This window comes from Vulpes vulpes, chromosome 13, assembly GCF_048418805.1.
Source record: "Vulpes vulpes isolate BD-2025 chromosome 13, VulVul3, whole genome shotgun sequence".
In the NCBI taxonomy this organism is placed as follows: Eukaryota; Metazoa; Chordata; class Mammalia; order Carnivora; family Canidae; genus Vulpes; species Vulpes vulpes.
In genome coordinates, this window is record NC_132792.1 from 34,422,988 (window position 1) to 34,447,071 (window position 24,084).

Genomic DNA, 24,084 nt, shown 5'->3' on the forward strand with positions numbered 1-24,084 from the left:
ATACTGAGAATGTGTTCATTGGTGAATTTCATTCATTCGTGTTATTATTCATATGTAGTAGTATTGGTAATCTCCAAAATGCTATTCTCTTCTTATAAAATCCCATTTGTTCCTCTTCCTTCCATTCTTCCAGTCTTCACCAATTATTTATAAGAATGTGGCTAACAGAACATATGTATCTTTTCCACTAAAATATGACTCCATTGTGATCCAGAAGATTCTTTTTTGTTTCCATCTTTCCACTCTTAGCAGGTTATATCTGATATTTAAAGAGCTATTCAGGGGTGCCTGGGTGACATGGTCAGTTAGGCAACGGACTCTTGGTTTCGACTCAGGTCATGATCTCAGGATTGTGAAGTGGAGCCCCAAAAGTCAGGCACCGTGCTCAGCACAGAATATGTTTCAGATTCTTTCTCCCTCTCCTTCTGACCCTCCTGCTGGTGCTCTGGCTCTCTCTCAAATAAATAAATAAATGTTAAAAAAAAAAAAAAAAAGCTATTCAATAAACATCTGTTCAAGAATGAATGAAAGAATAAAAAGAATAAATGTGGTCTTTCCAGAATCCAGATCCATCGATAATGTTCTGTTTTCCCAAAGATGATGAAAGCTATCCATGGTCAATGTTGTATGTCTCACTGACATTCCAGAATCCCCTGGTCCTGATAATATTTACTTGCCCTTCTAGAAAGGCCATTGATAAGTTTCAGCAAAGGAGAACAGTGGGATATCACAACCAAGGCCTCATCATGCTACAAGCTCTCCATCTATGCAGAAGACATTAAATGCTTTCTCTGAGTTTAACATTCCCTTTATTCTTGGTCAAGTACAACACCCACTTCTCCTTCTCCCTGACCTCTGACTCTCAATTCAGTCCAATAAAACAATCAAGTCTTTTTTTGTCAGCAGCTCAGGGTTAATTGTTCTTTCTAAAGCTTGACCTTTGTACTGTTTTTAATCCTTACCCTCTCCTATCTACAGATGCTGCCTAGCTGATACATTTTGACTTATTTATGCTGTTTCCATGCATAAGCTATTGCTAGCTGTGCTGCTGTGATAGGAAAAGTCACAAAAGGAAGGTGACCTCTTCTTATAAACTGCTTAGATAGATCTTTTAACAAATGGTGGTTTAGAGTAATAGTTCTACTCCTGTTTCCTTTCCTTCCACTGATCGCTTACCAATTCAAATGTTCCTCTAGTTGTTACTTATTCATTTTTTAATTGTTCAAGCCTGAAGCCTACTAACTATATATTAGCCTGACTGAAAAAAAGTCAATGTTTAACAAATAAGTGGGGCATTAACTGTATGAAACTTAGTCATGTCAAAAACACACATCTGACTTACCCAGAATAACCATCTTATGTCCTAGAGAGTGGATTTGGTGTAAATTTCCTATTAAGTTGCTGAAATATTGAAATATTTCAGGGATCCTGAGGATTTCATGGCCAAGAAAGTGTGTGAACTCCTCCTAAAAATAATTTCAAGTTGAGAGCAATTGCCCCAGAGGAAGACCAGGAGAACTAGAAAACAAAAATTCTGCTCTTAGGTCCAGGAAAAATTTTATATCAGGTTCTGGGAAAACTGCCAGAAATTCACATTGCCCTTGATTCCTTTTCCAGATGCCTGTTTTACTAGAGGGGGGAATTTTTTTTTAAAAGTATCTTCTGATATATATGCATTCTTATTGTATTTTAAATCCTTAATGAATTCCAAATGTTCCCTTTGCTTATTCTTGGGTACTCCAGGACCGAAATACATGTCAGAAAGCAAAAAATTATTTCTCTGACCTTTTACTCCATGATTGCCACTGATCACTTCTGAATTGTAAATTATGCACTTTTGAAACTGTGAGCTCCCAGCAGCCTTTACGTTCCTTAAGCCATTGTCAACTAGTGACAAGCTCCACTGGATGAACAAACATGATAGGACCTGTATTTTTTTCATTTTTCTTTGTGCATATGAGTGCCTCTCATATTAAATGACTCCTGAATTCAGACAAAATTCCTGGTACGTATTCTAAGCAAGCATCTTCATTTTTTGCACCACTAATCTCAGTGGTAACTTCCAAAAGCTCTTCTAATACATAACATCAAATTAAAATATTTACCTTTGTTTTTATAAAATGTGACTCTATGATACATTAAAATACTTAACAGGTCAAGAGAATGAGAAGACAAGCTAGATACAAGAGAAAATATTTACAAAATACATATCTGATAAAGGACTGTTATCCAAAAATACACAAAGAACTCTTAAAACTTAACAGTCAGAAAACAACCAACCAGATTAAAAAGTGGACCAAAGACTTTAAAAGACACCACATCAAAGAAGATATACAGATGGCAAATAAGCATATAAGATGCTCCACATCATATCTCATCAGGGAAATGCAAACTCAAAAAGCAGTGAGAAAAACAACAACAACGAAGCCGAAGACCAAGATACCACTATGGCCAAAATTAGAATGGCCATAATTGGGAAGCCTGAGTGGCTCCTGAGTCTGCCTTTTGCTCAGGTCTTGATCCCGGGGTACTGGGATTGAGTTCCACATTAGGCTCCCTATGGGGAACCTGCTTCTCCCTCTGCCTCTCTCTCTGCATCTCTCATGCATAAATAAATAAAATCTTAAAAAAAAAATAGAATGACCAAAATCCAGAACAATGACTACATGAAATGCTGACAAGGATGTGGAGCAACAGGACTTCTCATTCATTGTTGGTGGGAATGCAAAATAATATAGTCTCTGTGAAAGACAGTTTGGCAGTTTCTTATAGAACTAAACACACTTTTATTATATGATACAGCAATGGTGTTCCTTGGTATTTCTCCAGAGTAGATGAGTTTTATTCATAATTGGCAAAACCTGGAAACAAAAGTAAATAAACTGTGGTACATCCAGATAATGGAATATTATTTAGCACTAAGAAGAAATAAAAAGCTATGAAGGAAAGCCATGAGAAGACTTGGAGGAATCTGTATTATTTTTTTTTCCCCTGAGAGACACAGAGAGAGAGAGAGAGGTAGAGACACAGGCAGAGGGAGAAGCAGGCTTCTCAAAGGGAGCCCGATGCGAGACTCTATCCTGGGTCTCCAGGATCACATCCTGAGCCGAAGGCAGATGCTCAACCACTGAACCACTCAGGCGTCCTGACATAGAGGAATCTTAAATGCATATTACTAAGGAAAGAAGCCAATGTGAAAAGGCTACATACCCTATTATTGCAACTCTATGACACTCTGGAAAACAAAACTATGGAAACAATATAAAGATCAGTGGTTGCCATTGGATAAGAAGGAGAGATGAACAGGCAGGGCATAGGTTTCTGTGTGATGCTGTATGGTGTGCATATATGCTATGACATTATTTGTATGTTACTGTAAGTGCACATGTCATTATACGTTTGTCAAAACCCATAGGATGTATAACACCAAGAGTGAACCGTAATGTAAACTTTGGAGTTTGGCTGATAATGATTTGTGAATATATTTTGACAAAAATATACCATTCAATTTTAACAAAGCAATTTTATGAATTTTAACAGATATACTACTCTGGTATGAGATGCTGAAAACAGAGGAGGCTGTGCATGAATTGGAGCTGTGCATGAATTGGAGCATGAGTATATGGGAAATCTCTGTACTTTCCTCTCCATTGTGCTGTGAATGTAAAACTGCAATTAAAAAAAATTCTACTAACTATATGTAAAAAAAAAAAACCTATACATGTATATTTAAAAACACAATTTGGGGCAGGCCGGGTGGCTCAGCGGTTTAGCACCGCCTTCAGCCCAGGGCCTGGTCCTGAAGACCCGGGATCGAGTCCAACATCGGGTCCCCTGCATGGAGCCTGCTTCTCCCTCTGCCTGTGTCTCTGCATCTCTCTCTCTCTCTCTCTCTCATAAATAAATAAATAAAATATTTTAAAAAAATAAAAAATAAATCAAAACACAATTTAATTGAGTAAATTTTAAAGATCCAATTGACTTTATTCAACAATTCATGAATTGGGTAGCACCCTATCTAGCATATAGAAAGAAGCTCCAGGGGCTCCTGGGTGGCTCACTCAGTTGAGCATCTGCCTTTGGCTCAGGTCATGGTTCCAGAGTCCTGGGATTGAGCTCCCATATCTCATAGTGTTCTCTGCTCAGCGGGGAGCCTGCTTCTGCCTATAATTCCCTGCTTGTGCTCTCTCTGTCAAATAAATAAAATCTTTATAAAAAATTAAAGAAAAAAAAAAGAAAGAAAGAAGCTCCACTGAACTCTACAAAATGAAAGACTTTCCTAGGCAGAGAGGAAGGGATAAAACAAAAGGGGGTTAGAAGCAAAGAGTCTGCTGTTTCAGACAAGGTCACCTTCCTTTTGGGGATAGGGCAGGGGTCTATCAGGTGGATTCCCTCAGTAGTACTGACCAGGAAATTCTAGACTGACTGGTAAGATTACATTCTCGGGAAAAGTTGAATATGCAACTACAGGGATGCCTGGGTGGCTCAGCAGTTGAGCTTCTGCCTTTGGCCCAGGGCCTGATCCTGGAATCCCAGGATCAAGTCCTGCATTGGGCTTCCTGTATGGAGCCTGCTTCTCCCTCTGTTTATGTCTCTGCCTCTCTCTCTCTCTGTCTCTCATGATTAAGTAAATAAATTCTTAAAAAAAAAAGAGAGAGAGAGAAAATGCAATTACATTAGGGATTGAGTCTTGGTTTAGTGACCTGGGCTTAGTACAATTGACTCTATTTGGGGCCTGTTGGCTCTTTTTAAAATAAAATTGTGTGTGTGTGTGTGTGTGTGTGTGTGTGTGTATGTATACACAATTGACTGGAGACTTACAGATGTTAAAAATCGTGTCAAGCTAAGATTCAACTTCCCATTAAAATGCCATGAAAGAGTTTGTGAAAAATAGGAGTCAACCATTAACAAAAGGAATTTTCACTTACAGTACGGAAAGCTAAACCTAGAAACTTTATCATGGATCATCTATCCTCTGAAAAAGAAGAACAGGGGTTTCTAGCTGGCTCAGTAGGTAGAGCACGTGACTCTTTTTTTTTTTTTAAGATTTTATTTATTTATTCATGAGAGACACAGAGAGAGAAAGGGAGGCAGAGACATAGGCAGAGAGAGAGAAACAGGCTCCATGCAGGGAGCCCGATGTGGGATTTGATCTGGGATTCCAGGATCATGCCCTGGGCTGAAGGCAGGCACTCAACCGCTGAGCCACCCAGGCGTCCCAAGCATGTGACTCTTAATCTCAGGGGTTGTGAGTACAAACCCCATGTTAAGTGTAAAGCCTACTTAAAATAAAAATTCAAAAAAATGTTTGAAAAAAGAAGAGCAGAGTTGCTAGGTAGAAGTTAAGCCTTCAAACTGTTATTCAGTCAGAATCTACAAGTCCCCAAAGAAGGCACAACAAAAGTACAGAGGGCTAGGGAGGCAGAGGTGGCTGGTCCTAAAATGTGATGGATTGGCCCCAGGAATAAGGAGTTGCAGACAAAGGAACATATGGAATCACAGTAAGAGCCCATAGTATCCATGCTTGTAGTTTTTACATTTATCACAGCTCATTAAAAAACAACCACAGGAAAAACAAAACAAAACAACCACAGATAGCCTCTGATTCTTGACAACATAAGTTTTGCTCATTGCAATCAACTGGACAGTGAGTCAGGATAAGATCTTGCCATGGTGGCTACTCAACAGGTGGTAAATGTAAACATCTCCTGGATTCTAGGTTTTCACCAAAGGGGCATGTCTTTGCACCTTCCTACAACTTAAGACCTAACAGTTCTCAAGAGGATGGTAAAGAGAAGCAGAGGAAATTTCATCTATCAGTTGGCCAACTCAGACTGGAAGGAACTTCCCTCATTGACATGTAATAGGAAAACAATCATCACCACAACATAAAAGTAACCAAAAATTCTACAGTTCAAGGAAACAGAGCACTAACTGAAGATTCCAATGAAGAGCATATATCTAAAGTAACTTACTATAGGAAAAGAATACTCTAGAAAAAGTCTGTGTCCTTAATAGAATGCAAGGAGACATGATGTTTATCATATAGTGACCTACCAATTAAGAATTCAAGGAAACGAAAAATTTCACTGGGGAATTAAACGTCTCATTGGAGACAAGAAAGCATTAAAATAGACTCTGTTGATAATCAAATCAGTAATTTATAGCTTGAGTATGAGTTTTTTTTCAGGGAAACTTCCTCACCTTTCTATGGATAGTGCTTACAGCTCAGATTCAAACACAACTAGCTGTTACTTCACTGTGCTTCACTGTTACTGCATTTGGTGTCGATGTCTGTCCTGATACTATGGGCTCTTTCAGGGAGGGACCATGATCTACACATTTTTATCCCTAGTGAGCAACTTAACCCCTAACCTGTGAGTCCTCATTAAGTGCTTGATGAATGTATGAAATGAGAGCTCAAAATTAGTTTGGTTCTGTTAACATTTTTGTTTTTTTTAAATCATTGCGCAGAAAACCCCATCTATGACTAAAATATCATGGAACATAGGGCTAGAGTGTGGGATGTGAGGCTAGAGTTAAAAGGTATGGGCTGAAAAAAATTAGTTTCAGGTGTACAATATAGTGATTGAACAATTCTAAAATGTGCTCAGTTCTCATTAAGATAAGTGTACTTTTGGGGCACCTGGCTGGCTCAGTCAGTAGGGCATGTGACTCTTAATCTTGGGGTCATAAGTTTGATTCCCACACTAGGCATAAATATTACTTTAAAAAAATTAATGAAAAAAAACAAGGTAAGTGTACTCTTAATCCTCTTAACCTATTTTACCCATCCCCCCATCCATCTCCCTTCTGGGAACCCTCTGTTCTATACAGTTAAGAGTCTGGTTGTTTGTTTTTTTTTTTTTTAGTCACTTTTCCCCTCTCTTTGTTTGTTTGTTTGTTTCTTATAAAGATTTTATTTATTTATTCATGAGAGATACAGAGAGGGGCAGAGACACAGGCAGAAGGAAAAGCAGGCCCCATGCAGTGAGCCAGACGTGGGACCTGATTCTGGGACTCCAGGATCATGCCCCAGGCCAGCAGAAGGCAGGCACTAAACTCACTGAGCCACTCAGGGATCCCTCTTTTTTTTTCTTAAAGATTTTATTTATTGAGCAGCCCGGATGGCTCAGGGGTTTAGGGCCGCCATCAGCCCAGGGTGTGATCCTGGAGTCTTGGGATCAAGTCCCGAATGGGGCTCCCTGCCGGGAGCCTGCTTCTCCCTCTGCCTGTGTCTCTGACTCTCTGGTCTCTCATGAATAAATAAAATAAAATCTTAAAAAAAAAAGTAAAATTAATTTTAAAAATGTATGTTATCCAAGTAGATATACCTTAAACTAATTTAATACCATATGTTAATTATACTGGAATGAAAATAAAACTTGAACTAAATAAATTAATTAATTTACTCTTGATGTCATCCTCATTCCTTTGCCTATTACTTTAGCTTTGTTTTTCTTAAAAAAAATTATTTTTTCAACCCATACTTTTAACTCTAGCCTCACATCCCACACTCTAGCCCTATGTTCCATGATATTTTAGTCATAGATGGGGTTTTCTGCGCAATGATTTAAAAAAAACAAAAATGTTAACAGAACCAAACTAATTTTGAGCTCTCATTTCATACATTCATCAAGCACTTAATGAGGACTCACAGGTTAGGGGTTAAGTTGCTCACTAGGGATAAAAATGTGTAGATCATGGTCCCTCCCTGAAAGAGCCCATAGTATCAGGACAGACATCGACACCAAATGCAGTAACAGTGAAGCACAGTGAAGTAACAGCTAGTTGTGTTTGAATCTGAGCTGTAAGCACTATCCATAGAAAGGTGAGGAAGTTTCCCTGAAAAAAACCTCATACTCAAGCTATAAATTAATGATTTGATTATCAACAGAGTCTATTTTTTTTAATTTATTTTATTTTATTTATTTATGATAGGCACACAGTGAGAGAGAGAGAGAGAGAGGCAGAGACATAGGCAGAGGGAGAAGGAGGCTCCATGCACCGGGAGCCCGACGTTGAATTCGATCTGGGTCTCCAGGATCGCGCCCTGGGCCAAAGGCAGGCGCTAAACCGCTGCACCACCCAGGGATCCCCAACAGAGTCTATTTTAATGCTTTCTTGTCTCCAGTGAGATTTTACTTAAAAAAAAAAAAAAGATTTTTATTTATTCATGAGAGACACAGAGAGGCAGAGACACAGGCAGAGGGAGAAACAGGCTCCGTGCAGGGAGCCCGATGCGAGACTTGATCCCGGAACTCTGGGATCACGCTCTGAGCCAAAGGCAGAAGCTCAACCACTGAGCCACCCAGGTGTCCCTCCTGTTGTGTTTCTTAAATTCCACATGAGTGAAATCATATGGTATTTGTTTTTCTCTGATTTATTTTGCTTAGCATTACACACTCTAGATTCATCTATGTTGCTGTAAATGGGAGGATTTTATTCTCCTTTATGGCTAAGTAACATCCCTTCTTGAATCCACTTCTTTTTCCTCCATTCATTTATCTATGGCTACTTGGGTTGGTTCCATATCTTGGTTATTGTAAATAATGCTGCAATTAACATAGGGGTGCATATATGATTTCAAATTAGTGTTTTTGTATTCTTTGGGTAAATATCCAGTGGTGTGATTACTGGATCGTATGGTAGCTTTATTTTTCATTTTTTTGTATGTAAATAGTAAATTTTTAAAAAAAGAGTAGTGAGATTATCAGTTTGATTTAGAATTGAGAGGAAATGCTACTTTTACTTACTCCCTTAACTTCATTTCTTTTTCCTCCCTTTTTTTTTCCTTTCCTTTTCTTTTTTAATGTTTCCCATGCTTTGGACTGCCAATGGCATTTACAGGTATTATAGTGATAGCTGTTACAAGAGATAAACCTAAATCTCAATGGCTTAAAAATGAGAAGTTATCCCTCAATAAAGTCTAAAATGATCAGGGAATAGGTTTTCAGAGATTCAGCTCCTTTCATTTCATGTTCCCACTCTCCTCTAAAGCCTTGAGATCCTCTCGATTCACTTGGCAGAGACAGTTCTTTTCAGGGACTGAACAGAGGTTCAAATCAGAAGATTTTATGGCACAGGCTTACAAGTGGACCATATCACTTTGGTTATATAACATTAGTTAGTGCTTACTCACATGGCCACACAGAACAGCAAGGGAGACCCATGCCATGGAATCCAGCGTGGCTCTGATAGAGCAGAATGGGTTTGGTGAAGAACTAACTAGTTTGTCTCTGCCACAAACTCCAGATTATTCCAACAATAGGTAATTGTGATCTAGAGCACTATGTGGAGCTCTCTCCTTACTTTCTACTTAATGCTTGCAATAATCTGATGGAATTGGGTATTAGTATGTCCAATGTAGCCTAAGGTCACATAGCTCTTATAGACAAACCAAGATTTGTACCCAATTCTGATTCCAAAGCCCGCTGCACTATGCTGCATTTCTCCAATTAAATCATAAAGTTAGAGATTATAACCTGACCAAATTGTAATTAAACTTAAAAGATCATGTAACTGCTGTTTCATCAGTAGAGTACATCTTTTGAGGTTTTTCCAATTTGAATAATGCACCTTTGCAAATTCCCCTGAACTCTTATTTTAATGTATAGCATAGATCTGAAGAGGTCATGACTTGTCCCTTGTAGGTGAGTGGAGCCTATTTATTGTCTTATCCCTTAAGTCTCATTAGTGCTAACAAACTAACACAAGCTTGTGTTTCCAGAGGGAACATCTTTATATCCCACTTTTTAAAAAAAAGATTTTTATTTATTTATTTGAGAGAGAAAGCACAACTGGTAGGGGCATTGGGAGAGGGAGAATCTCAAGCAGGGTGTACCTTGAGCAGAGTCCGACAAGGGGCTCAATCTCACGATCTTAAGATCACGACCTGTGCAGAAACCAAAAGTCAGACACTTAACTGATTGTACCACCCAGGTGCCCTCACTTTTTAAGGACATTTCAAATATATCATTCATTTTATCTTCACAACTCTTTGAACAGTAGAGACATCAGATATGTCCACTTATAAATGAATAATCATAGTTCAATTATTTTGTGCAAGGAATGTTGCTAAGCTATATATATGATTATAATTACTTGTATATCTCTTATAATTATGTAATAAGATAGGTCCTACATAATTATAATTACTTATATAAGATACCTATATCTTATATATTACATATATAGAAAATTGCATTTAATCCTCAACACCACTTGACAAGTTAAGTGTTTTTATTACCAGTATTTTATTGATGTGGCAATTAAGGCATAGAAGGTTGAGCAAGTTGGCTGAAGCAACAAAGTTGAGCAGGGAAGAAAATAAAACAGGTGAGGCTACATGAAATTCTCTGAGTAGTTTTCCTTAGTTCAAGTTCATAGGGCCTCTTTATTGTTTTGCCATTATCCTTGCCATTATGTTCCTATTCCTCAAAATATCACGTGGGGCCTTCATGACTTTCTCTATTCTTGTTTCCCTGCAACCTTATTACACCTTTATTTCATGAGCTCAAATTCCTTGAGTATGTAAAATCCAGTAATTCCTATTGTTTCACACACACATGCCTTGTTAGTTAAAACAAGAAGCAAACACCTAATTTAACTGTTTCCTAAAGCAAATCCACAATTTATTGGTGCAGAGAGATCCCTAAATGTCCTCTAAAACAAAAAGGCATATATTCTATCTAGACACAATTGAGATTAGAGAAACAACTTCCATTTTAAGTAAGATTTAATATCTTTTTTTATTTTTTATTATTTAATATCTTCTTTTTTAAAAAAGTTTTATTTATTTAAGTAATCACTGTACCCCACATGGGGCTTGAGCTCATTACCTGGAGATCAAGAGTTATATGCTCTTCAGACTGAGCCAGCCAGGCACCCCTAATTTCTGTCAAATTTCTGGTGCCGCGTCTAGCAGAAAACCAAAGACAAATTTTTAAAAGGGAAGGGTGTTGAAATATTATTTTAAGTGAGTCACTCTCTGAAAAAATTTACTTGGGAGTCAAAGTACCATGATTCTAATGTCTCAGAAAAAATAACCCTGATCAATTTGTTCATCCATTAAGTCTAGTATGAATCTGCTCTGATGCAGAAAATTGGGAGAAAATAAAACACCCTGAACTGAACCGGCCACTGGAAAACTCTCTTCTGGGTTTATACTTTACTATCTAAATGCCAGCTGGAACCTCAGGCAAAACTAATTTGTAAAATGGTCTGTGGCAGAAACAGTGTGTCCAACAACATACAGAACAGACAAGGAGCTGGAAGAGTGAGGAAAGATTTTATGTGTCTGCTGGTGATAAATTCAATCCTCTGCACAACTTGAGGCTGAACTGTTTTGTGAGTCTTCTTTGTCAGTTGTGCCTTAAGGCAGGCCCCCTACTAGATGCTCAATAAAGATATGTTGGGGGGGGGGGGGGGAAGAGACCAACCAAGAAACCCACTCTTGACTACAGAAAACAACAAACTGAGAGTTACCATGGGGGAGGTAGATGGGAGACGGGGGAAATAAAAGGATGGGCATTAAAGAGTACACTTATTAGGATGAAAGGATTTTTTAAAAGGATATGTTGGAAAAATCAGTAAGACCAAAATGGAGTTTGCCAAGGATAGTCGGCAGAGTTCTGAGCTCTCATTGCTAACCATAAACTCTAGGTGAGATTTGCAACTGGTTTTGCAGGTCATCCCAGCCCATCTTAGCTCCAACATTTAAAGGGAGGAGAGGCAGAGGCATTTTACACTGTGCATGTCTCTTTGAACTTCCTTAAGTTGACTGGGTGGAGGCCCTACCGGTTTAGGTTGGCCCGTTGGTATGGCACCTGCAATATCCGCTCTCCTCTTTCCCCCTCTTCTTGGCTCCGGGTCCCTGCTCCTTGCCCTGCCTGCAGCCCTCTTCCACTGCCCGCTGAGTTAACCGGGGCGCCGGGAACTACCACGTCCCTCACCCCCTGCTCCAGGAGGAAACAGGCAATAATCTGTATGTTTAAATCACTGCAACACGAGGTCTTCAAGCGGACGCTTTATTTGGATAGAAAACATCGAGTCTCCAAGAAACGAGTCGGTACCGTCCGACCTCTGCTCTCTGCCTCTCTTCGTGCCGAGGCCTCCACGATCACCCGAACCCTCCACCCAAGAAGCAAGCCGCTTCCCCGCGGGGGCTGCAGGCTTCTCCGAGCAGCGGCCTCTCCTTCCAGGCCTCACCTCCCGCCAGCCCCGCCCCACCCGCCCCACCTCGCGCCTCCATTGTCCCCCCGCAGCTGTCACTGCGCACAGATCCCGAGTCTCGGATTGGGAACCTTTCCCGTCACTCAACCCATCCGCGGGGCCCGACTCCTCACTTTCTATTCCGAGCCTTAAAAGGTCTAAGGCCGCTCTCGGCGAGCCAGCAGGTAAAGCGGCGGCGGCAGAGGAGGGAGGGGCCGCGCGCTCAGGTTGGCCCCGCCCGGCGACGGGGTGCGGCGGGCTGCGGGGGCGCGGGGCAGCGCGCCACACCGCCCCTCCCCGGCCGCCTGACCGCGCCCTCCCCCGCCGCCCCCGAGTCTTGATCACAATGCCAGGGCTGCGGAGCCACCCGCGTAACCCAGCCCCGGGCCGGCCCAGGAGGCAGTCACCACCGCGAAGCACGGAGGGCGGGGCGGGCCTGGGCGCGGAGAGGGGCGGGGGATGTGAAAGGTCCCGGATGTTGCTGAACCGGAGCCCCTTCTAGAGGGAGGGACTGGCGCAGGCGCAGAAGGGCCGCACGGAAAGCTAAGGTGGGGGTGGGGGTGGGGGTGGGGGTGGGGAGGAAGCTCCTTGCTGCTTCAGAGGAAGAGCGAGCCTGTGGAGGTTGCGGGGGATTCGAGAAGGGGAGGTGGGAAGGTAGTGGTGGAGAGGAGGGGAAAAAAGGAAGGCGCTTCCCGGCCAGGCTCACTCTCCCAAGAGCAGAGCAGCTGGGAGCTGAGCGGGGCGGGGAGGAGCGCTGGTGGCAGGAGAGGCGGCGCGCTCCCCCGCTCGCCCTCTAGCGCGGGCGGGCAGGACGCGCGCGCTGGGGAGCGGCGGTTGCACTGGGCCCCCAGAGCTGTGGGCACCAATCAACGGTTGCCATAGCAGCGTTTGACGTCATCGTGCGTGTGGTGCCCCTGCTGTCGGGGCTGGTGATTGGAGGAAACCCCGTGTCTGCGGAGCCGCTGTAGCCTGTGAGCAGCCAGATCCACGGACAGAGTCTCAGCCTCGCCGCTGCCGCCCAGAGACTGCTGAGCGCCCGTCCGTCCGCCGCCACCCACTCCGGACACAGGTAAGAGACCGGGCCGCCGCCGCCTCGTCCCACCTCTTCCTTTCCCGACCTGCCTTCGGAAAGCGCGGGGGCCGTCCCCGCTCCGCAGCCCCTCAGCCCCGCTCGCCCGGCGGTAGCGGCGCTGGGCTGAGGCGGAGTCTCCTCAGGCGGAGACGGGCGGCGGCTTCTTTTCCGCTGGGTTCGGGCAGGCGGCTCGGGCTGCCTCGGGCTACTTGCTTCCGGATCGACGCCTTGGCCCCTATAAGCGCCGGCCCCCGGTCCTCGTCCCCGGGGGTGGAAAGGGCACCGGCACGCGAGATCCCCAGGGACCCGCCCGGCCGCCGGCTCCCGGCGGTGACCGAGGCCCCGCGGGGCGCGATCCGTCCCCCCGGCGCCCCCAGAGCCCCCTTCCGTGTGGCCGCCCGGCTCGCCGCTTCCGCCCGAGATAATGGCTCGGCGGCTGCGGGCATTGCAGTGGCGCAGGTGAGGCCGCCCCCTCCCCTCCCCTCGCCGCCCTCCCCTCCCCTCGCCGCCCTCCCCTCCCCTCGCCGCCCTCCCCTCCCCTCGCCGCCCTCCCCTCCCCCTGCCTCTCCCGCCCGCTCCTCGGCGCAGCCTCCGCGCCCCGCGTTGCGGCGGCGGCTCCCAGCCCTCCCCCATCCGGGCGGCGGCGCGACGGCAGGGCAGGGCCTGGGGACCCGGCCGCGAGCCGAGGCCGGCCCGGCGGCGCCCGCCAGGTACTCGAGGCGAGGCCTCGTTCTGGCCCGATGGGGAGCCGGCTCCGGGGTGGGGCTGGCTTGGGACCTAGGGCCGAATTTCCTGGGTTCCTCGGTGGGGTGGGGGGATGGGGCTGAGTGGCTTTTTGTTTTTTGTGTTTTTTTCTCCTCAGGGTGAGTGGGGGGCTCCGAGCCCCTGGGAGTAGAGAAGAGGAGGGGGCGGGGAAGGCGGTGGGCTGGCGCCTCGCTCGCCGGCCGGGCGGGCTCGAACGTGAGGGTCCCGGTGCTCGCTCCTGAGCCCGTGGCCCCTTTGGGGGCGGGCGAGGCCGAGCCGAACAGCCGGCGGCGGCCCAGCCCGCCTGGGTGTGGCTCTCGCCCCCTCCCCCACCTGCTGCAGCTGTCCGTCCTTCTGGACAAAATGAGCAGCAGCGGTGTCCGGTGGCGGCGGAGACGCGGGTGGGAGAGTGGGGTGTGTCCGCCGCCCGGCCGGCCGCGGTTCCGCTTCTGCGGGCGGCGCTGGCGTCTCTGCCCCCGGGGCGGGCGGCTCCCCCCCCCCCGTTCCCCCTGCTTGGGCGGGGGCGCGCTGCTCCTCCCTCTCGCTCTGGTGGGGGGAATTAACGCTCAGCAGTAGGTTGGGCTCCTTGACACAGATCCGCCATGACAAAGAGGGAGAATCGGGGACTTGGGCGGAGCCAAGGAAGGGTGGCTGCGGATAGCGCGCATAGAAGGGTTTGCACTTGAAAGTCAAGGTCTGTCCGCATTGGTTTCACCTCGTTCGACGTCTCACGTCGGTGAAGGGTTAAATGGGTGCGGTGAGTGCTCGCCGCAAGACAGAGGCGAGGCCTTGGAGCCCTAGTTACTCTGAGAAGCCTGCTGCACTTCCCCTCGTACTCGAGGGGCTGGGGAGACAAACCTTTGTGCTTGTGTTTGATAATTTTTCGTTAGAAGCACCATTAATCTGAAAGCATTTTGAGTTCCCGAGGGGAAATTAGTAATTTCAGGGTGTGTGTGTGGGTGGCGGGTATGTATGTGATCTTATATTTTAAATAGGTTTGCATTGATACGGTATATCTCGCAAGTAAGCAAGCTGTTCGGGTTTGACTTTAAAAGAAAAGTATTATGGGATTTCCCTGGGAGGGTAAAGGTTGTGATACTGGGTTGTCAGTTCTCAGAGGGGGCACTGGCTCTTCTGTTCACCTTTTAATAGAGCACTTCAGGCTGTATATTTATCTTTAAAATAATTTATTTTGTGGGATCAGTCATGGGTTAGTATCTCTCTGTGCTATTTTAGCACCTTTCAAAAGGATATCTTTCAGGAAAAGTATAGGGTAAATGAAAAGGTCTAGGGAGCTTTAAAATGAGAGCTAGGTGAGAAGTTATGGTAAAGGCAGCTTAAGTGATAATTAAATTTTGACTACTAGAAACAATGCAGTAATTCTACATGTAGACTGGAAACAGTTACATGGAAAACAGTATTCACACTAGAAGCTCTTACTTAATATACACAGTTTAGTGCTCCTATATATATGATGGTAAAGAAGTTGCACAACTCATAGATGTAATTTTTAAGCATCCATGCATGTGATAAGGTACAGGTAAATGAGACTTTAGGGTCTGCTACGATTGTGGGTGCTTGTTTTATGTTCACAGTGCCTTAAATCAAGCAATTTGGCCCATTCTCCCAGAAAATTGTCATGCTGTGATCAGCTGGCAAGTGTTGCAGAGATCAGTGGGTTTGGCGTGGGGGTAATACCGATAACATTTAAACTTAAACACTTCTGACAACAATAGTAGGTATTATTAAAGTAAAAAGCCATGAATTACATTAAACTGACCTGAATCATGATTCTGGAAGTACGGTTGAGGTTGTAATGTTCGTCAGCAATGCTTTCACTAAAAAAACAACTGCTTAATTTGGGATTACTTACGATATTGGAATTGAGATTTTGGCAAGGTAAGGTAAGGGTTGGATTTTGAGCCAATATACATTGGCTTTATGTGAAATTAGAATCTTCTGAACAAAGGTGATTTCGTGCAATTATAGTTTTGCTTCTCTTTCGCTTTATGTTAATGGCTTTAAATTTGTCCCCTGAATGCTGAGTATGCCTCGCTCCCCCATTCTAGTCAGTCGTACTTTTGTGAGGTATTAAATTCCTTGTGTGAAGACTCTACTATAGGCAGTGAGGTTTGAGGTATTAATAGTTATTTACAAAAGGTATAATTTTGAGCCTTTCATTTTGATGGAAAAAAATGTCTAAATGCTACTTTTTTCCCCCCTACAGAGCATCCAGTCATGGATAAAAATGAGCTGGTGCAGAAGGCCAAACTGGCCGAGCAGGCTGAGCGATATGATGACATGGCAGCCTGCATGAAGTCCGTAACTGAGCAAGGAGCTGAATTATCCAATGAGGAGAGGAATCTTCTCTCAGTTGCTTATAAAAATGTTGTAGGAGCCCGTAGGTCATCTTGGAGGGTCGTCTCAAGTATTGAGCAAAAGACGGAAGGTGCTGAGAAAAAACAGCAGATGGCTCGAGAATACAGAGAGAAAATTGAGACCGAGCTAAGAGATATCTGCAATGATGTACTGGTGAGAAACATTCAGTCCAGCTTCATTATAAGATAGGGTTCCTATAATGATTATCAGATGTTACTCTCAACTTTTTTCTTTTGGTTTTTCCTTTCTTTAAAAAAAATTGAGTGTTCTAAATTTTGAAGTCTTCTAGGAGTCCTTACTAAAAGATATTAAAAACAGTTGTAGTTAAATTTGTATAAAATAAATACAGTACTGATTGTCAGTTCAGGTAGACTGAAAAAGAGTGATAGTGTATTTTCTATTAAATGAAATAAATAAAACTTATTTCAGTTGTGGTTAAAACATTTGCAGTAGTTTTAGAGCTCATTTTCTTAACTATGTCAGTAGATGCAGGAGTTTTACACATCTTGTCGTAAGAGAGAGGTAATGGGAGACTCATTGTAGACATAATACCCTTCCCTGGTTTAGCCACTATAGTGTAAAGTATCAGCTATGCAGAAAATTGTGGCTTCAGAGTTGCTTTTTGCCTCTTCCTGCATTTAAGTGTTAAAGTCAACTTTGAACACTGACAACCACAATAAAAGAGTAAATCAAATGATTTTTCTAGTTTCAATCAAATATTTGAAGAATTTAGTAAATACTGTGTTGAAGCACTGCTTCTCTAAAAAACTTTAAAAAAAATTGAACATTGCATTTTAATTCATATTAATCTACTTTCTTAAAATGATAGATTTCTCACTCAGAAAAGTTTAAATCTTAGGATAAATGGTAGAAGATCCAATCATTTAACATATAACATATATACATTAATAGTTTTTCTTTTTTAATGAACCAGGAGTGATTTTACTAAATTACCTGCAGGACTTCACGTTACACATTGGGTCTCAGTATGGTAGGGCTCTTGTATTGACTATCCCATTTTCTCTGGACAGGTTATTGATTCTGGGACTCAGAAATCCAGATGCACATTTACTTTGAAACTTCTTCGTGGAAAGACTAATGAGCAATATAGGATTATTTATGATGGGGTTTTAGGTTTGGGGCTTTGTAAAGCTGGTGTTGGTATTAAGATTCTTTTATACAAGTTTTTAATTACTAATGGGATAGTCCTAAATTAAAATATTTTTCTCAAATGATATTTTCTTCAGGGTGTCTTTTAAAGAGTGATTATTTTTTATCTTAACATGGGCTCCCAGAGCCTTACGTAATGTCTCTTGGTTTTTTGTTTTCGATTTTTAAATTTTTACATTTATACGTATCATTTATTTAAGATGGGAAAGGAATTCCATGTTTTTATTGAGGCTAAATAACAAATGTTTCTCCTGTGGTTTGCTAAGGTAATAAGAATATTTAAAACTCAAAAATATATCTTTCTATAATAAAAAAATGTGCTGTTTTTTTTCTCCTTTGCTCTCTTTAGTGACTAATAGCTGTGTATATGTTACTGAATTTTGTTTGCTCTGGTGTTTTTCCTCCAATTATTGCACCTGATCAGATAATACAAGAGTTTGTTGTAAGTTATAATTTAAGACAAAAGCCAATCTTAGGAATAAAAGGGGATATAGTAATAACATTTACTCTTTACTAACAAGCTGCTTTGCTATCCCAGGTAGGTATTTGCATGTTTTCCCCAGACAAGGTTAAAAAAATTCCTGTCATTGCAAGGATTTTCCTAGGAAAAGACTGTAGCAGTTTTAACTTTGTTTCCCTTTGGTTTCCTTATCCAAAAAACAAAAATACTGCATAGGGTCAGTGGATGGGAATACTTAGATTGATCTGTAAATAGCTTCTTTGTTGATATGATTATTAAGGGGATTTGATATTGGTGACTACCCATGTTCTCCTTCAGAATAATACATTCATTTTACCAAGTCTAAATGAAGTTTCCACCTTAAGACTATAGATACATGAAAGTTTAATTCCTTTGCCATACAAAAGCTAAACAAATTTTTGCTTCCAGCCTTGGTCTTTTTAGTGATCTAAAAGCAAATCTTTTAGCTCTGCTCTAGTGATATTTGCATAGTTTATACTTCCTAACATATAGTATCTACTCAAGTATTTGCTGGGTAAATGAAGAAAAAGGCTTCTTACGAAAAAGAGGGTAATACAACTAGGTCAGCAGCACTGCTGATTTTCCAAGGCCTTTTCTGTTTCATCTTGGAAAATTCAGTTATTTACAGATGTTGTTCTTTTTCATGTAGGCCTTTTTTCATACAGGTCATGTTGGCTCTGGAAACATCTTGCATAGAATTCCTTTTCCCCTTTTTGAGTAAAATGTAAGAATAAAATATAGCAGAACTGACCTTTCTCCTAGAGAAAAAAATTTTTTGATGTACTTGATGATTAGTGAAAGTTTATATTTTAAGATCTTATATGGTAGAAACCATAATCATATTTTTCTAGGTTTTTTTTTTTTTGAACTTTGATTTTTTTTTTCCATTTGAGAAAAATAAGTGGGTAATCCCTTTTCAGAATTAAACTTACTGGTCTGTTGTGTTAGTGATAGACTAGACTGCATTGTTCTGTTGAGCACCTATATCATACTAGCCAAGACCTCTTCCCATAAAAAGGAGCTAAGTTTTTCTGAAGAACTCTTTAGTCTGTTCTCAAATGGTTACTGCCGTTCTGGTTATGTGGATTTATCAAGTGTTTATATCATTTACTAAGCGGAGAAAGGGTAGTCTTGTACTTTGTACAAGAGTTTTAGAGCATTACTGTGAAAAATGGTCACAAGTGTATTCTTCACAACATGGACTTTTCTTTTTGCAAGAGAACTTGGGGCTCTTCCCTGTGTTGTTATTAATTGAAGTTTGCAGTATGTGAACCAAAGCTATCTGCCTTTCCTGCCAGATCTTAGACCAAAAGCTCTCTTGGTAGTGGGGCAAGGACTCCACATTAGTGATCTCTACTACCCTCCTCTGTATAAACCCACAAGAAGAAGCCAAAAACTGGATAGTTTTGTCTTGAGCATGAGATGACAAAATACATACTAGAAAACCTAATTCCAGCTCAAAAATAATGTAGTGGTGTAAGAAGAACACCACCTTTTTGAGTCAGTAGCTTTTTACCATCTAATCGTTGCAAGGCCTAAGGAAATCATTTAGTCCCTTTGAGAGAAAACTGAGTCCAATTAAATGACAGTAATGTCTACCCCATAGGATTGTTATGGAGAATGAAAATCAGGAGTCTCCTAACTCCGGAGTCCAGAAATAGGATTTAAAAGATCCAAGAAACCATAAAAACTGTGGTTTTGTGGGGTTGAGATTCCATACTGACCAGTATATTTTCCAGAGTTTACTTAAAAAATCTGAAAACACTGCTTATAGGAGATGAAGCAGTAAAATCTTGATTCTATCATTTCAAGCACCTGTGGCAATGGTAGTTGAGTAATAGTAAATTATTCAGTTAACTTGAGTTCCATTTTTTATGCTTCTCTACATTTTTATTTGTCGAAGACAGTTTTAAGGTGTGGTTGCTGGGCATTGGTTTTTATCTATAGCCTATAGAACTGCCATTAAGCAGGAACAAGCCAGGAAACCAGGTAACTTTTGGGCCTTTGCTGCTCTGAATATATTAATACGTGCCTTGGGCTTTAAAAACCGCTACATGGAATTGTAAGCTGAAAATCACTAGGCAGCTCTTTTATTGGAATAAGGGCTTCTCGGGCAGCCCTGGTGGCCCAGCAGTTTAGTGCTGTCTTCAGCCCAGGGTGTGATCCTGGAGACCCGGGATCGAGTCCCGGAGACTCGATCCCATGTCGAGCTCCCTGCATGGAGCCTGCTTCTTCTGCCTGTGTCTCTGACCCCCCCCCCCCCCCCCCCCCCCGCCCCGCCGCCGTGTCTCTCATGAATAAATAAATAAAATCTTAAAAGAAAAAAGAAAGGAATAAGGGCTTCTCAAAAGAATTCTAGTGTTACACTCGTCTTTACTACTTAATATATTTACATGTTTTTGTCAAATGGCTTTGGTATGTTTGAAAATATGAAGACCTTCTGTGGCATATAGATATCTACAGTCTCTTCCAGGGAGGAATATATTGGACAGAACCTTTTTGGTAATAAAATTCAGTATTTTTTGAAGAGTTACTATGATAAGCAGTAAGTATTTTACCTAGTGAGGTGTTTTATATAGTTGGAAAGTCTGAGGTATATGATGTGGAAATTGAAGAAAATAAAAGAATGGAAATAGAAAGGCAAGTGTTTGCTTTTTGGTGGCAAGGGGAAGAATAACCAACAATTTGCTTAAGAGCAGCAGGCTTCTTATCCTTCAGTATAGCAGTACTTCACTAAGAATCTTTTCACCTGTGCTAGTAAGATAGATAACTTGGAGATGTTTAGTTTTAGTGATGAGCTATGAAGATTATTATTATTAGCGTGTTAAAAGTGAGCTAAGGAAAAGATAAAAGGGTTCAAAAGTGGAATTAGAGTGTGTTAAAATCTCAAGTATAGGTAGTACAGGCACCCTTAGGAAATAATGATTCAACTCTTAATCTATTCAAGAAAAAGGAAGAAATTGTATGCAGCCCCCACAGAAGCATTTTGAACTAGAAAGGTGAAAAATAAGCTATAAGCTACTTTAGAGTTTTAATAGCTCACCAAGAGTAATTTTTGCTCTTCACTTTTTCTCTTTTAAGAACACTCAACTTTGGGCAGCCTGGGTGGCTCAGTGGTTTAGTGTCGCCTTCAGCCCAGAGGATGATCCTGGAGACCCAGGATCAAGTCCCAGGTTGGGCTCCCTGCATGGAGTGGAGCCTGCTTCTCCCTCTGCCTGTGTCTCTGCCTCTCTCTCTGTGTGTATCTCATGAATAAATAAATAAAATAAAATAAAAAGAAAACACTCAACTTTATCAGTAAAGAAATCCTTTTTTTTTTTTTTTTTTTTTTTTAATTTTATTTATTTATGATAGGCACACAGAGAGAGAACGAGAGAGAGGCAGAGACACAGGTGGAGGGAGAAGCAGGCTCCATGCACCGGGAGCCTGATGTGGGATTCGATCCCGGGTCTCCAGGATCGCGCCCCGGGCCAAAGGCAGGCGCCAAACCGCTGCGCCACCCAGGGATCCCTCAGTAAAGAAATCCTAGCGGTATACCTCAATAGTGGTACAGTGGAAGCATCCTAATTAATTGGTTAAATGAAAAATAGTTTATGGTCATACTTGCTTTAAATATTTGTTTTAAATTAAAACATATGTTCTTTTGTCCATTTTTAATGTGAGGCCAAAGTGTTTTCACATGATTTGCTAACTACCCCTAAAAGTGTGTCCTTTATAAAATACAGTTTGAGTTTGCATAGTAGAGTGAGAACCTAATGTTTGCTAAGCAGTTGGTTAGTTAAGATTCCCTCTAGAAATGTGTAATTTTTCTAAACTTATAGTTTTCAACTCAAGTGATTTTTCTGTATATAACTCTCCTTTGAAAACTAGTTGTTACCAAAAAAAAAAAAAAAAACACTTTAGTTATCCAAAGCACTTATTTTTGTTTTCATAGTAATGTATTTTTTCACACTGTATTTCCTATCATGTAAATAATATTTTAAGTAATTACAGACAGTATAGTTGCATGGTTTTGGAAACAAATACTGGACTATTAATCAGGTATCTTAAGAAATAGTAACTGCTGATAGAAACTGAGGGGGGAGATTCCAGAGAGTAGCTGAAAAATCTGTCCTCAAGCATTTAGGCCTAGATCATGAGTGTTTATCATGTTTGCTTACCTAGGAGTGAAGAGCATAGTATAATCCAGGTTATCAATTAAGTGAAATTGGTTAATCTAGCACATTAAGCTTTTATAGAAGAGTTGTTGCATTCTAGATTTTTTATTAGAACATTAAACGGGAACATTGCTTCCTTTATTTAAAAGCCTTTTTCGGGTATCCCTGGGTGGCTCAGCGGTTTGGCGCCTGCCTTTGGCCCAGGGCGTGATCCTGGAGTCCCGGGATCAAGTCCCGCGTCAGGCTCCTGGCACGGAGCCTGCTTCTCCCTCTGCTTCTCTCTCTCTATGTCTATCATGAATAAATAAATAAATATTTTTTAAAAAGAAGCCTTTTTCGAAAATTTTGCAAGAGGTGAGACTAGGAGGGATGGGTACTGGTTAGATAGTGCTGTACTAATATGTATGCCTAGTATAATGCCTAGTTAATGTTACAAACTAAGGAGTGAGGGACTTGAAAGCCCATGGAAAGTGACATGGAAAGTGACAGCAAATTTTGCCTCTTAAAAGGTGGGTTGGTAGACATGCAAAAATCCTTGTTTTTATAAGGAAAATCCACTTTTATAATATTACAGATTTTTTGAAGATTTGATCTTTTATAGTCTGGTTCTTTTTTTTTTAAGATTTTATTTATTTATTCATGAGAGAGAGAAAGGCAGAGACACAGGCAGAGGGAGAAGCAGGCTCTACATGGGAGCCCAATGTGGGACTTGATCCCAGGACTCCACGATCACGCCCTGAGCCAAAGGCAGACCTATGACTCAACCTGCCAAGTCACCCAGATGTCCCATATAGTCTGGTTTTTTGGACTCATTTTCTTTTACTATTATCAGAAGATTCTCATTGTCCTCCATTATATAGTTTGTTAATCATTGTTTATATTTTAATCTTGTTTTTGTAATTGAGGCTTTAACCTTTGAAAGATTTAGGGTTTTTCTTCCCATGAATATAGTGTTTTTTCATAGCTGATAAGTATTTCTAGCATATAAGGGGAACCCAATATATGAAATAGTTTTGCCTTTATAGTGTTACTGGGCTATTGAGATTAATTTGACTACACATTTTTTATCCCAAAGTAGGTGATCCTTGGTATATTCATAGTGAAGAATATATGTGTGTATGAGAAATTTTCTTTTAAAAAGTTAAAGTTGTAGATGTTCTGATGTGAAACACTTAAAAACTTATTATCATCCATTGAAATTATAATAGGTTTTAGGAATTTCAACCTGGTTCTTGTAGTTCTTTAGTATGATAGTTTTACATTGAGAACACTGCTTTTTAGGGGATTTAAAATTGCTGTAAGTTTCAGTATGCTAAAGGCCACAGTTCTCTTTTTTTTTTTTTTTTTTTGAAGTTACCTGTCCTTTCTATCGACTTAATTTAATTTTAGCAGTTCTGTTCTGCATACAGCTCTGATTATTTCTGTGAAACACTGATTTCTTTCTGTTCCGCTTGATTTTGCCAAAATCCAATAGAGCCTTTGGCTCTAGTTTGTTCTTACTATGTCCTAAGGCAAGCCACTGTAATTCTCATCTTTATGGCCTGAGGGTTTCTGCTTCATTACTCTGATTTAGAATTTAATCTTGTTCATTTTTTTTTTAAAGAATTTATTTATTTATTCATGAGAAACACACACACAGAGGCAGAGACACAGGTAGAGGGAGAAGCAGGCTCCATGCAGGGAGCCTGATGTGGGACTCAGTCCCAGGACTGGGGGATCACGCCCTGAGCTGAAGGCAGATGCTCAACCGCTGAGCCACCCAGGCATCCCAGTCTTACTCTTTTTTTTTTTTTTTCAACTTCAGAGGATTAGCTTCATTCTCCTTGAAAACAGGACAGACCACTGAAATTTGTGGTATTTAATTTGAT

The 24,084-nt window shown here is 41.6% G+C and overlaps 1 protein-coding gene and 1 long non-coding RNA gene across 9 annotated transcripts in view; both read left to right on the plus strand.

Moving 5' to 3' along the window:
- Positions 1 to 3,941, plus strand: part of LOC112916972 (uncharacterized) — a 133,016-nt gene extending 129,075 nt beyond the window's left edge. For all 3 annotated transcript variants that reach the window (XR_011996557.1, XR_003234386.2, XR_011996558.1), the window contains one exon: positions 3,541 to 3,941. This is a non-coding gene — a long non-coding RNA (uncharacterized lncRNA). The remainder of the gene's footprint in view (positions 1 to 3,540) is intronic.
- An 8,315-nt stretch (positions 3,942 to 12,256) lies between these two features.
- Positions 12,257 to 24,084, plus strand: part of YWHAZ (tyrosine 3-monooxygenase/tryptophan 5-monooxygenase activation protein zeta) — a 35,806-nt gene continuing 23,978 nt past the window's right edge. The window contains exons 1-3 of one of the 6 annotated variants that reach the window (XM_072734152.1): positions 12,257 to 12,398; positions 13,099 to 13,282; positions 16,257 to 16,561. In XM_072734152.1, coding sequence (XP_072590253.1) covers positions 16,268 to 16,561 — 294 coding nt within the window. In that variant the 5' untranslated portion in view covers positions 12,257 to 12,398; positions 13,099 to 13,282; positions 16,257 to 16,267. The other 5 variants (XM_072734154.1, XM_072734153.1, XM_072734155.1 and 2 more) reach the window with 5 other exon arrangements.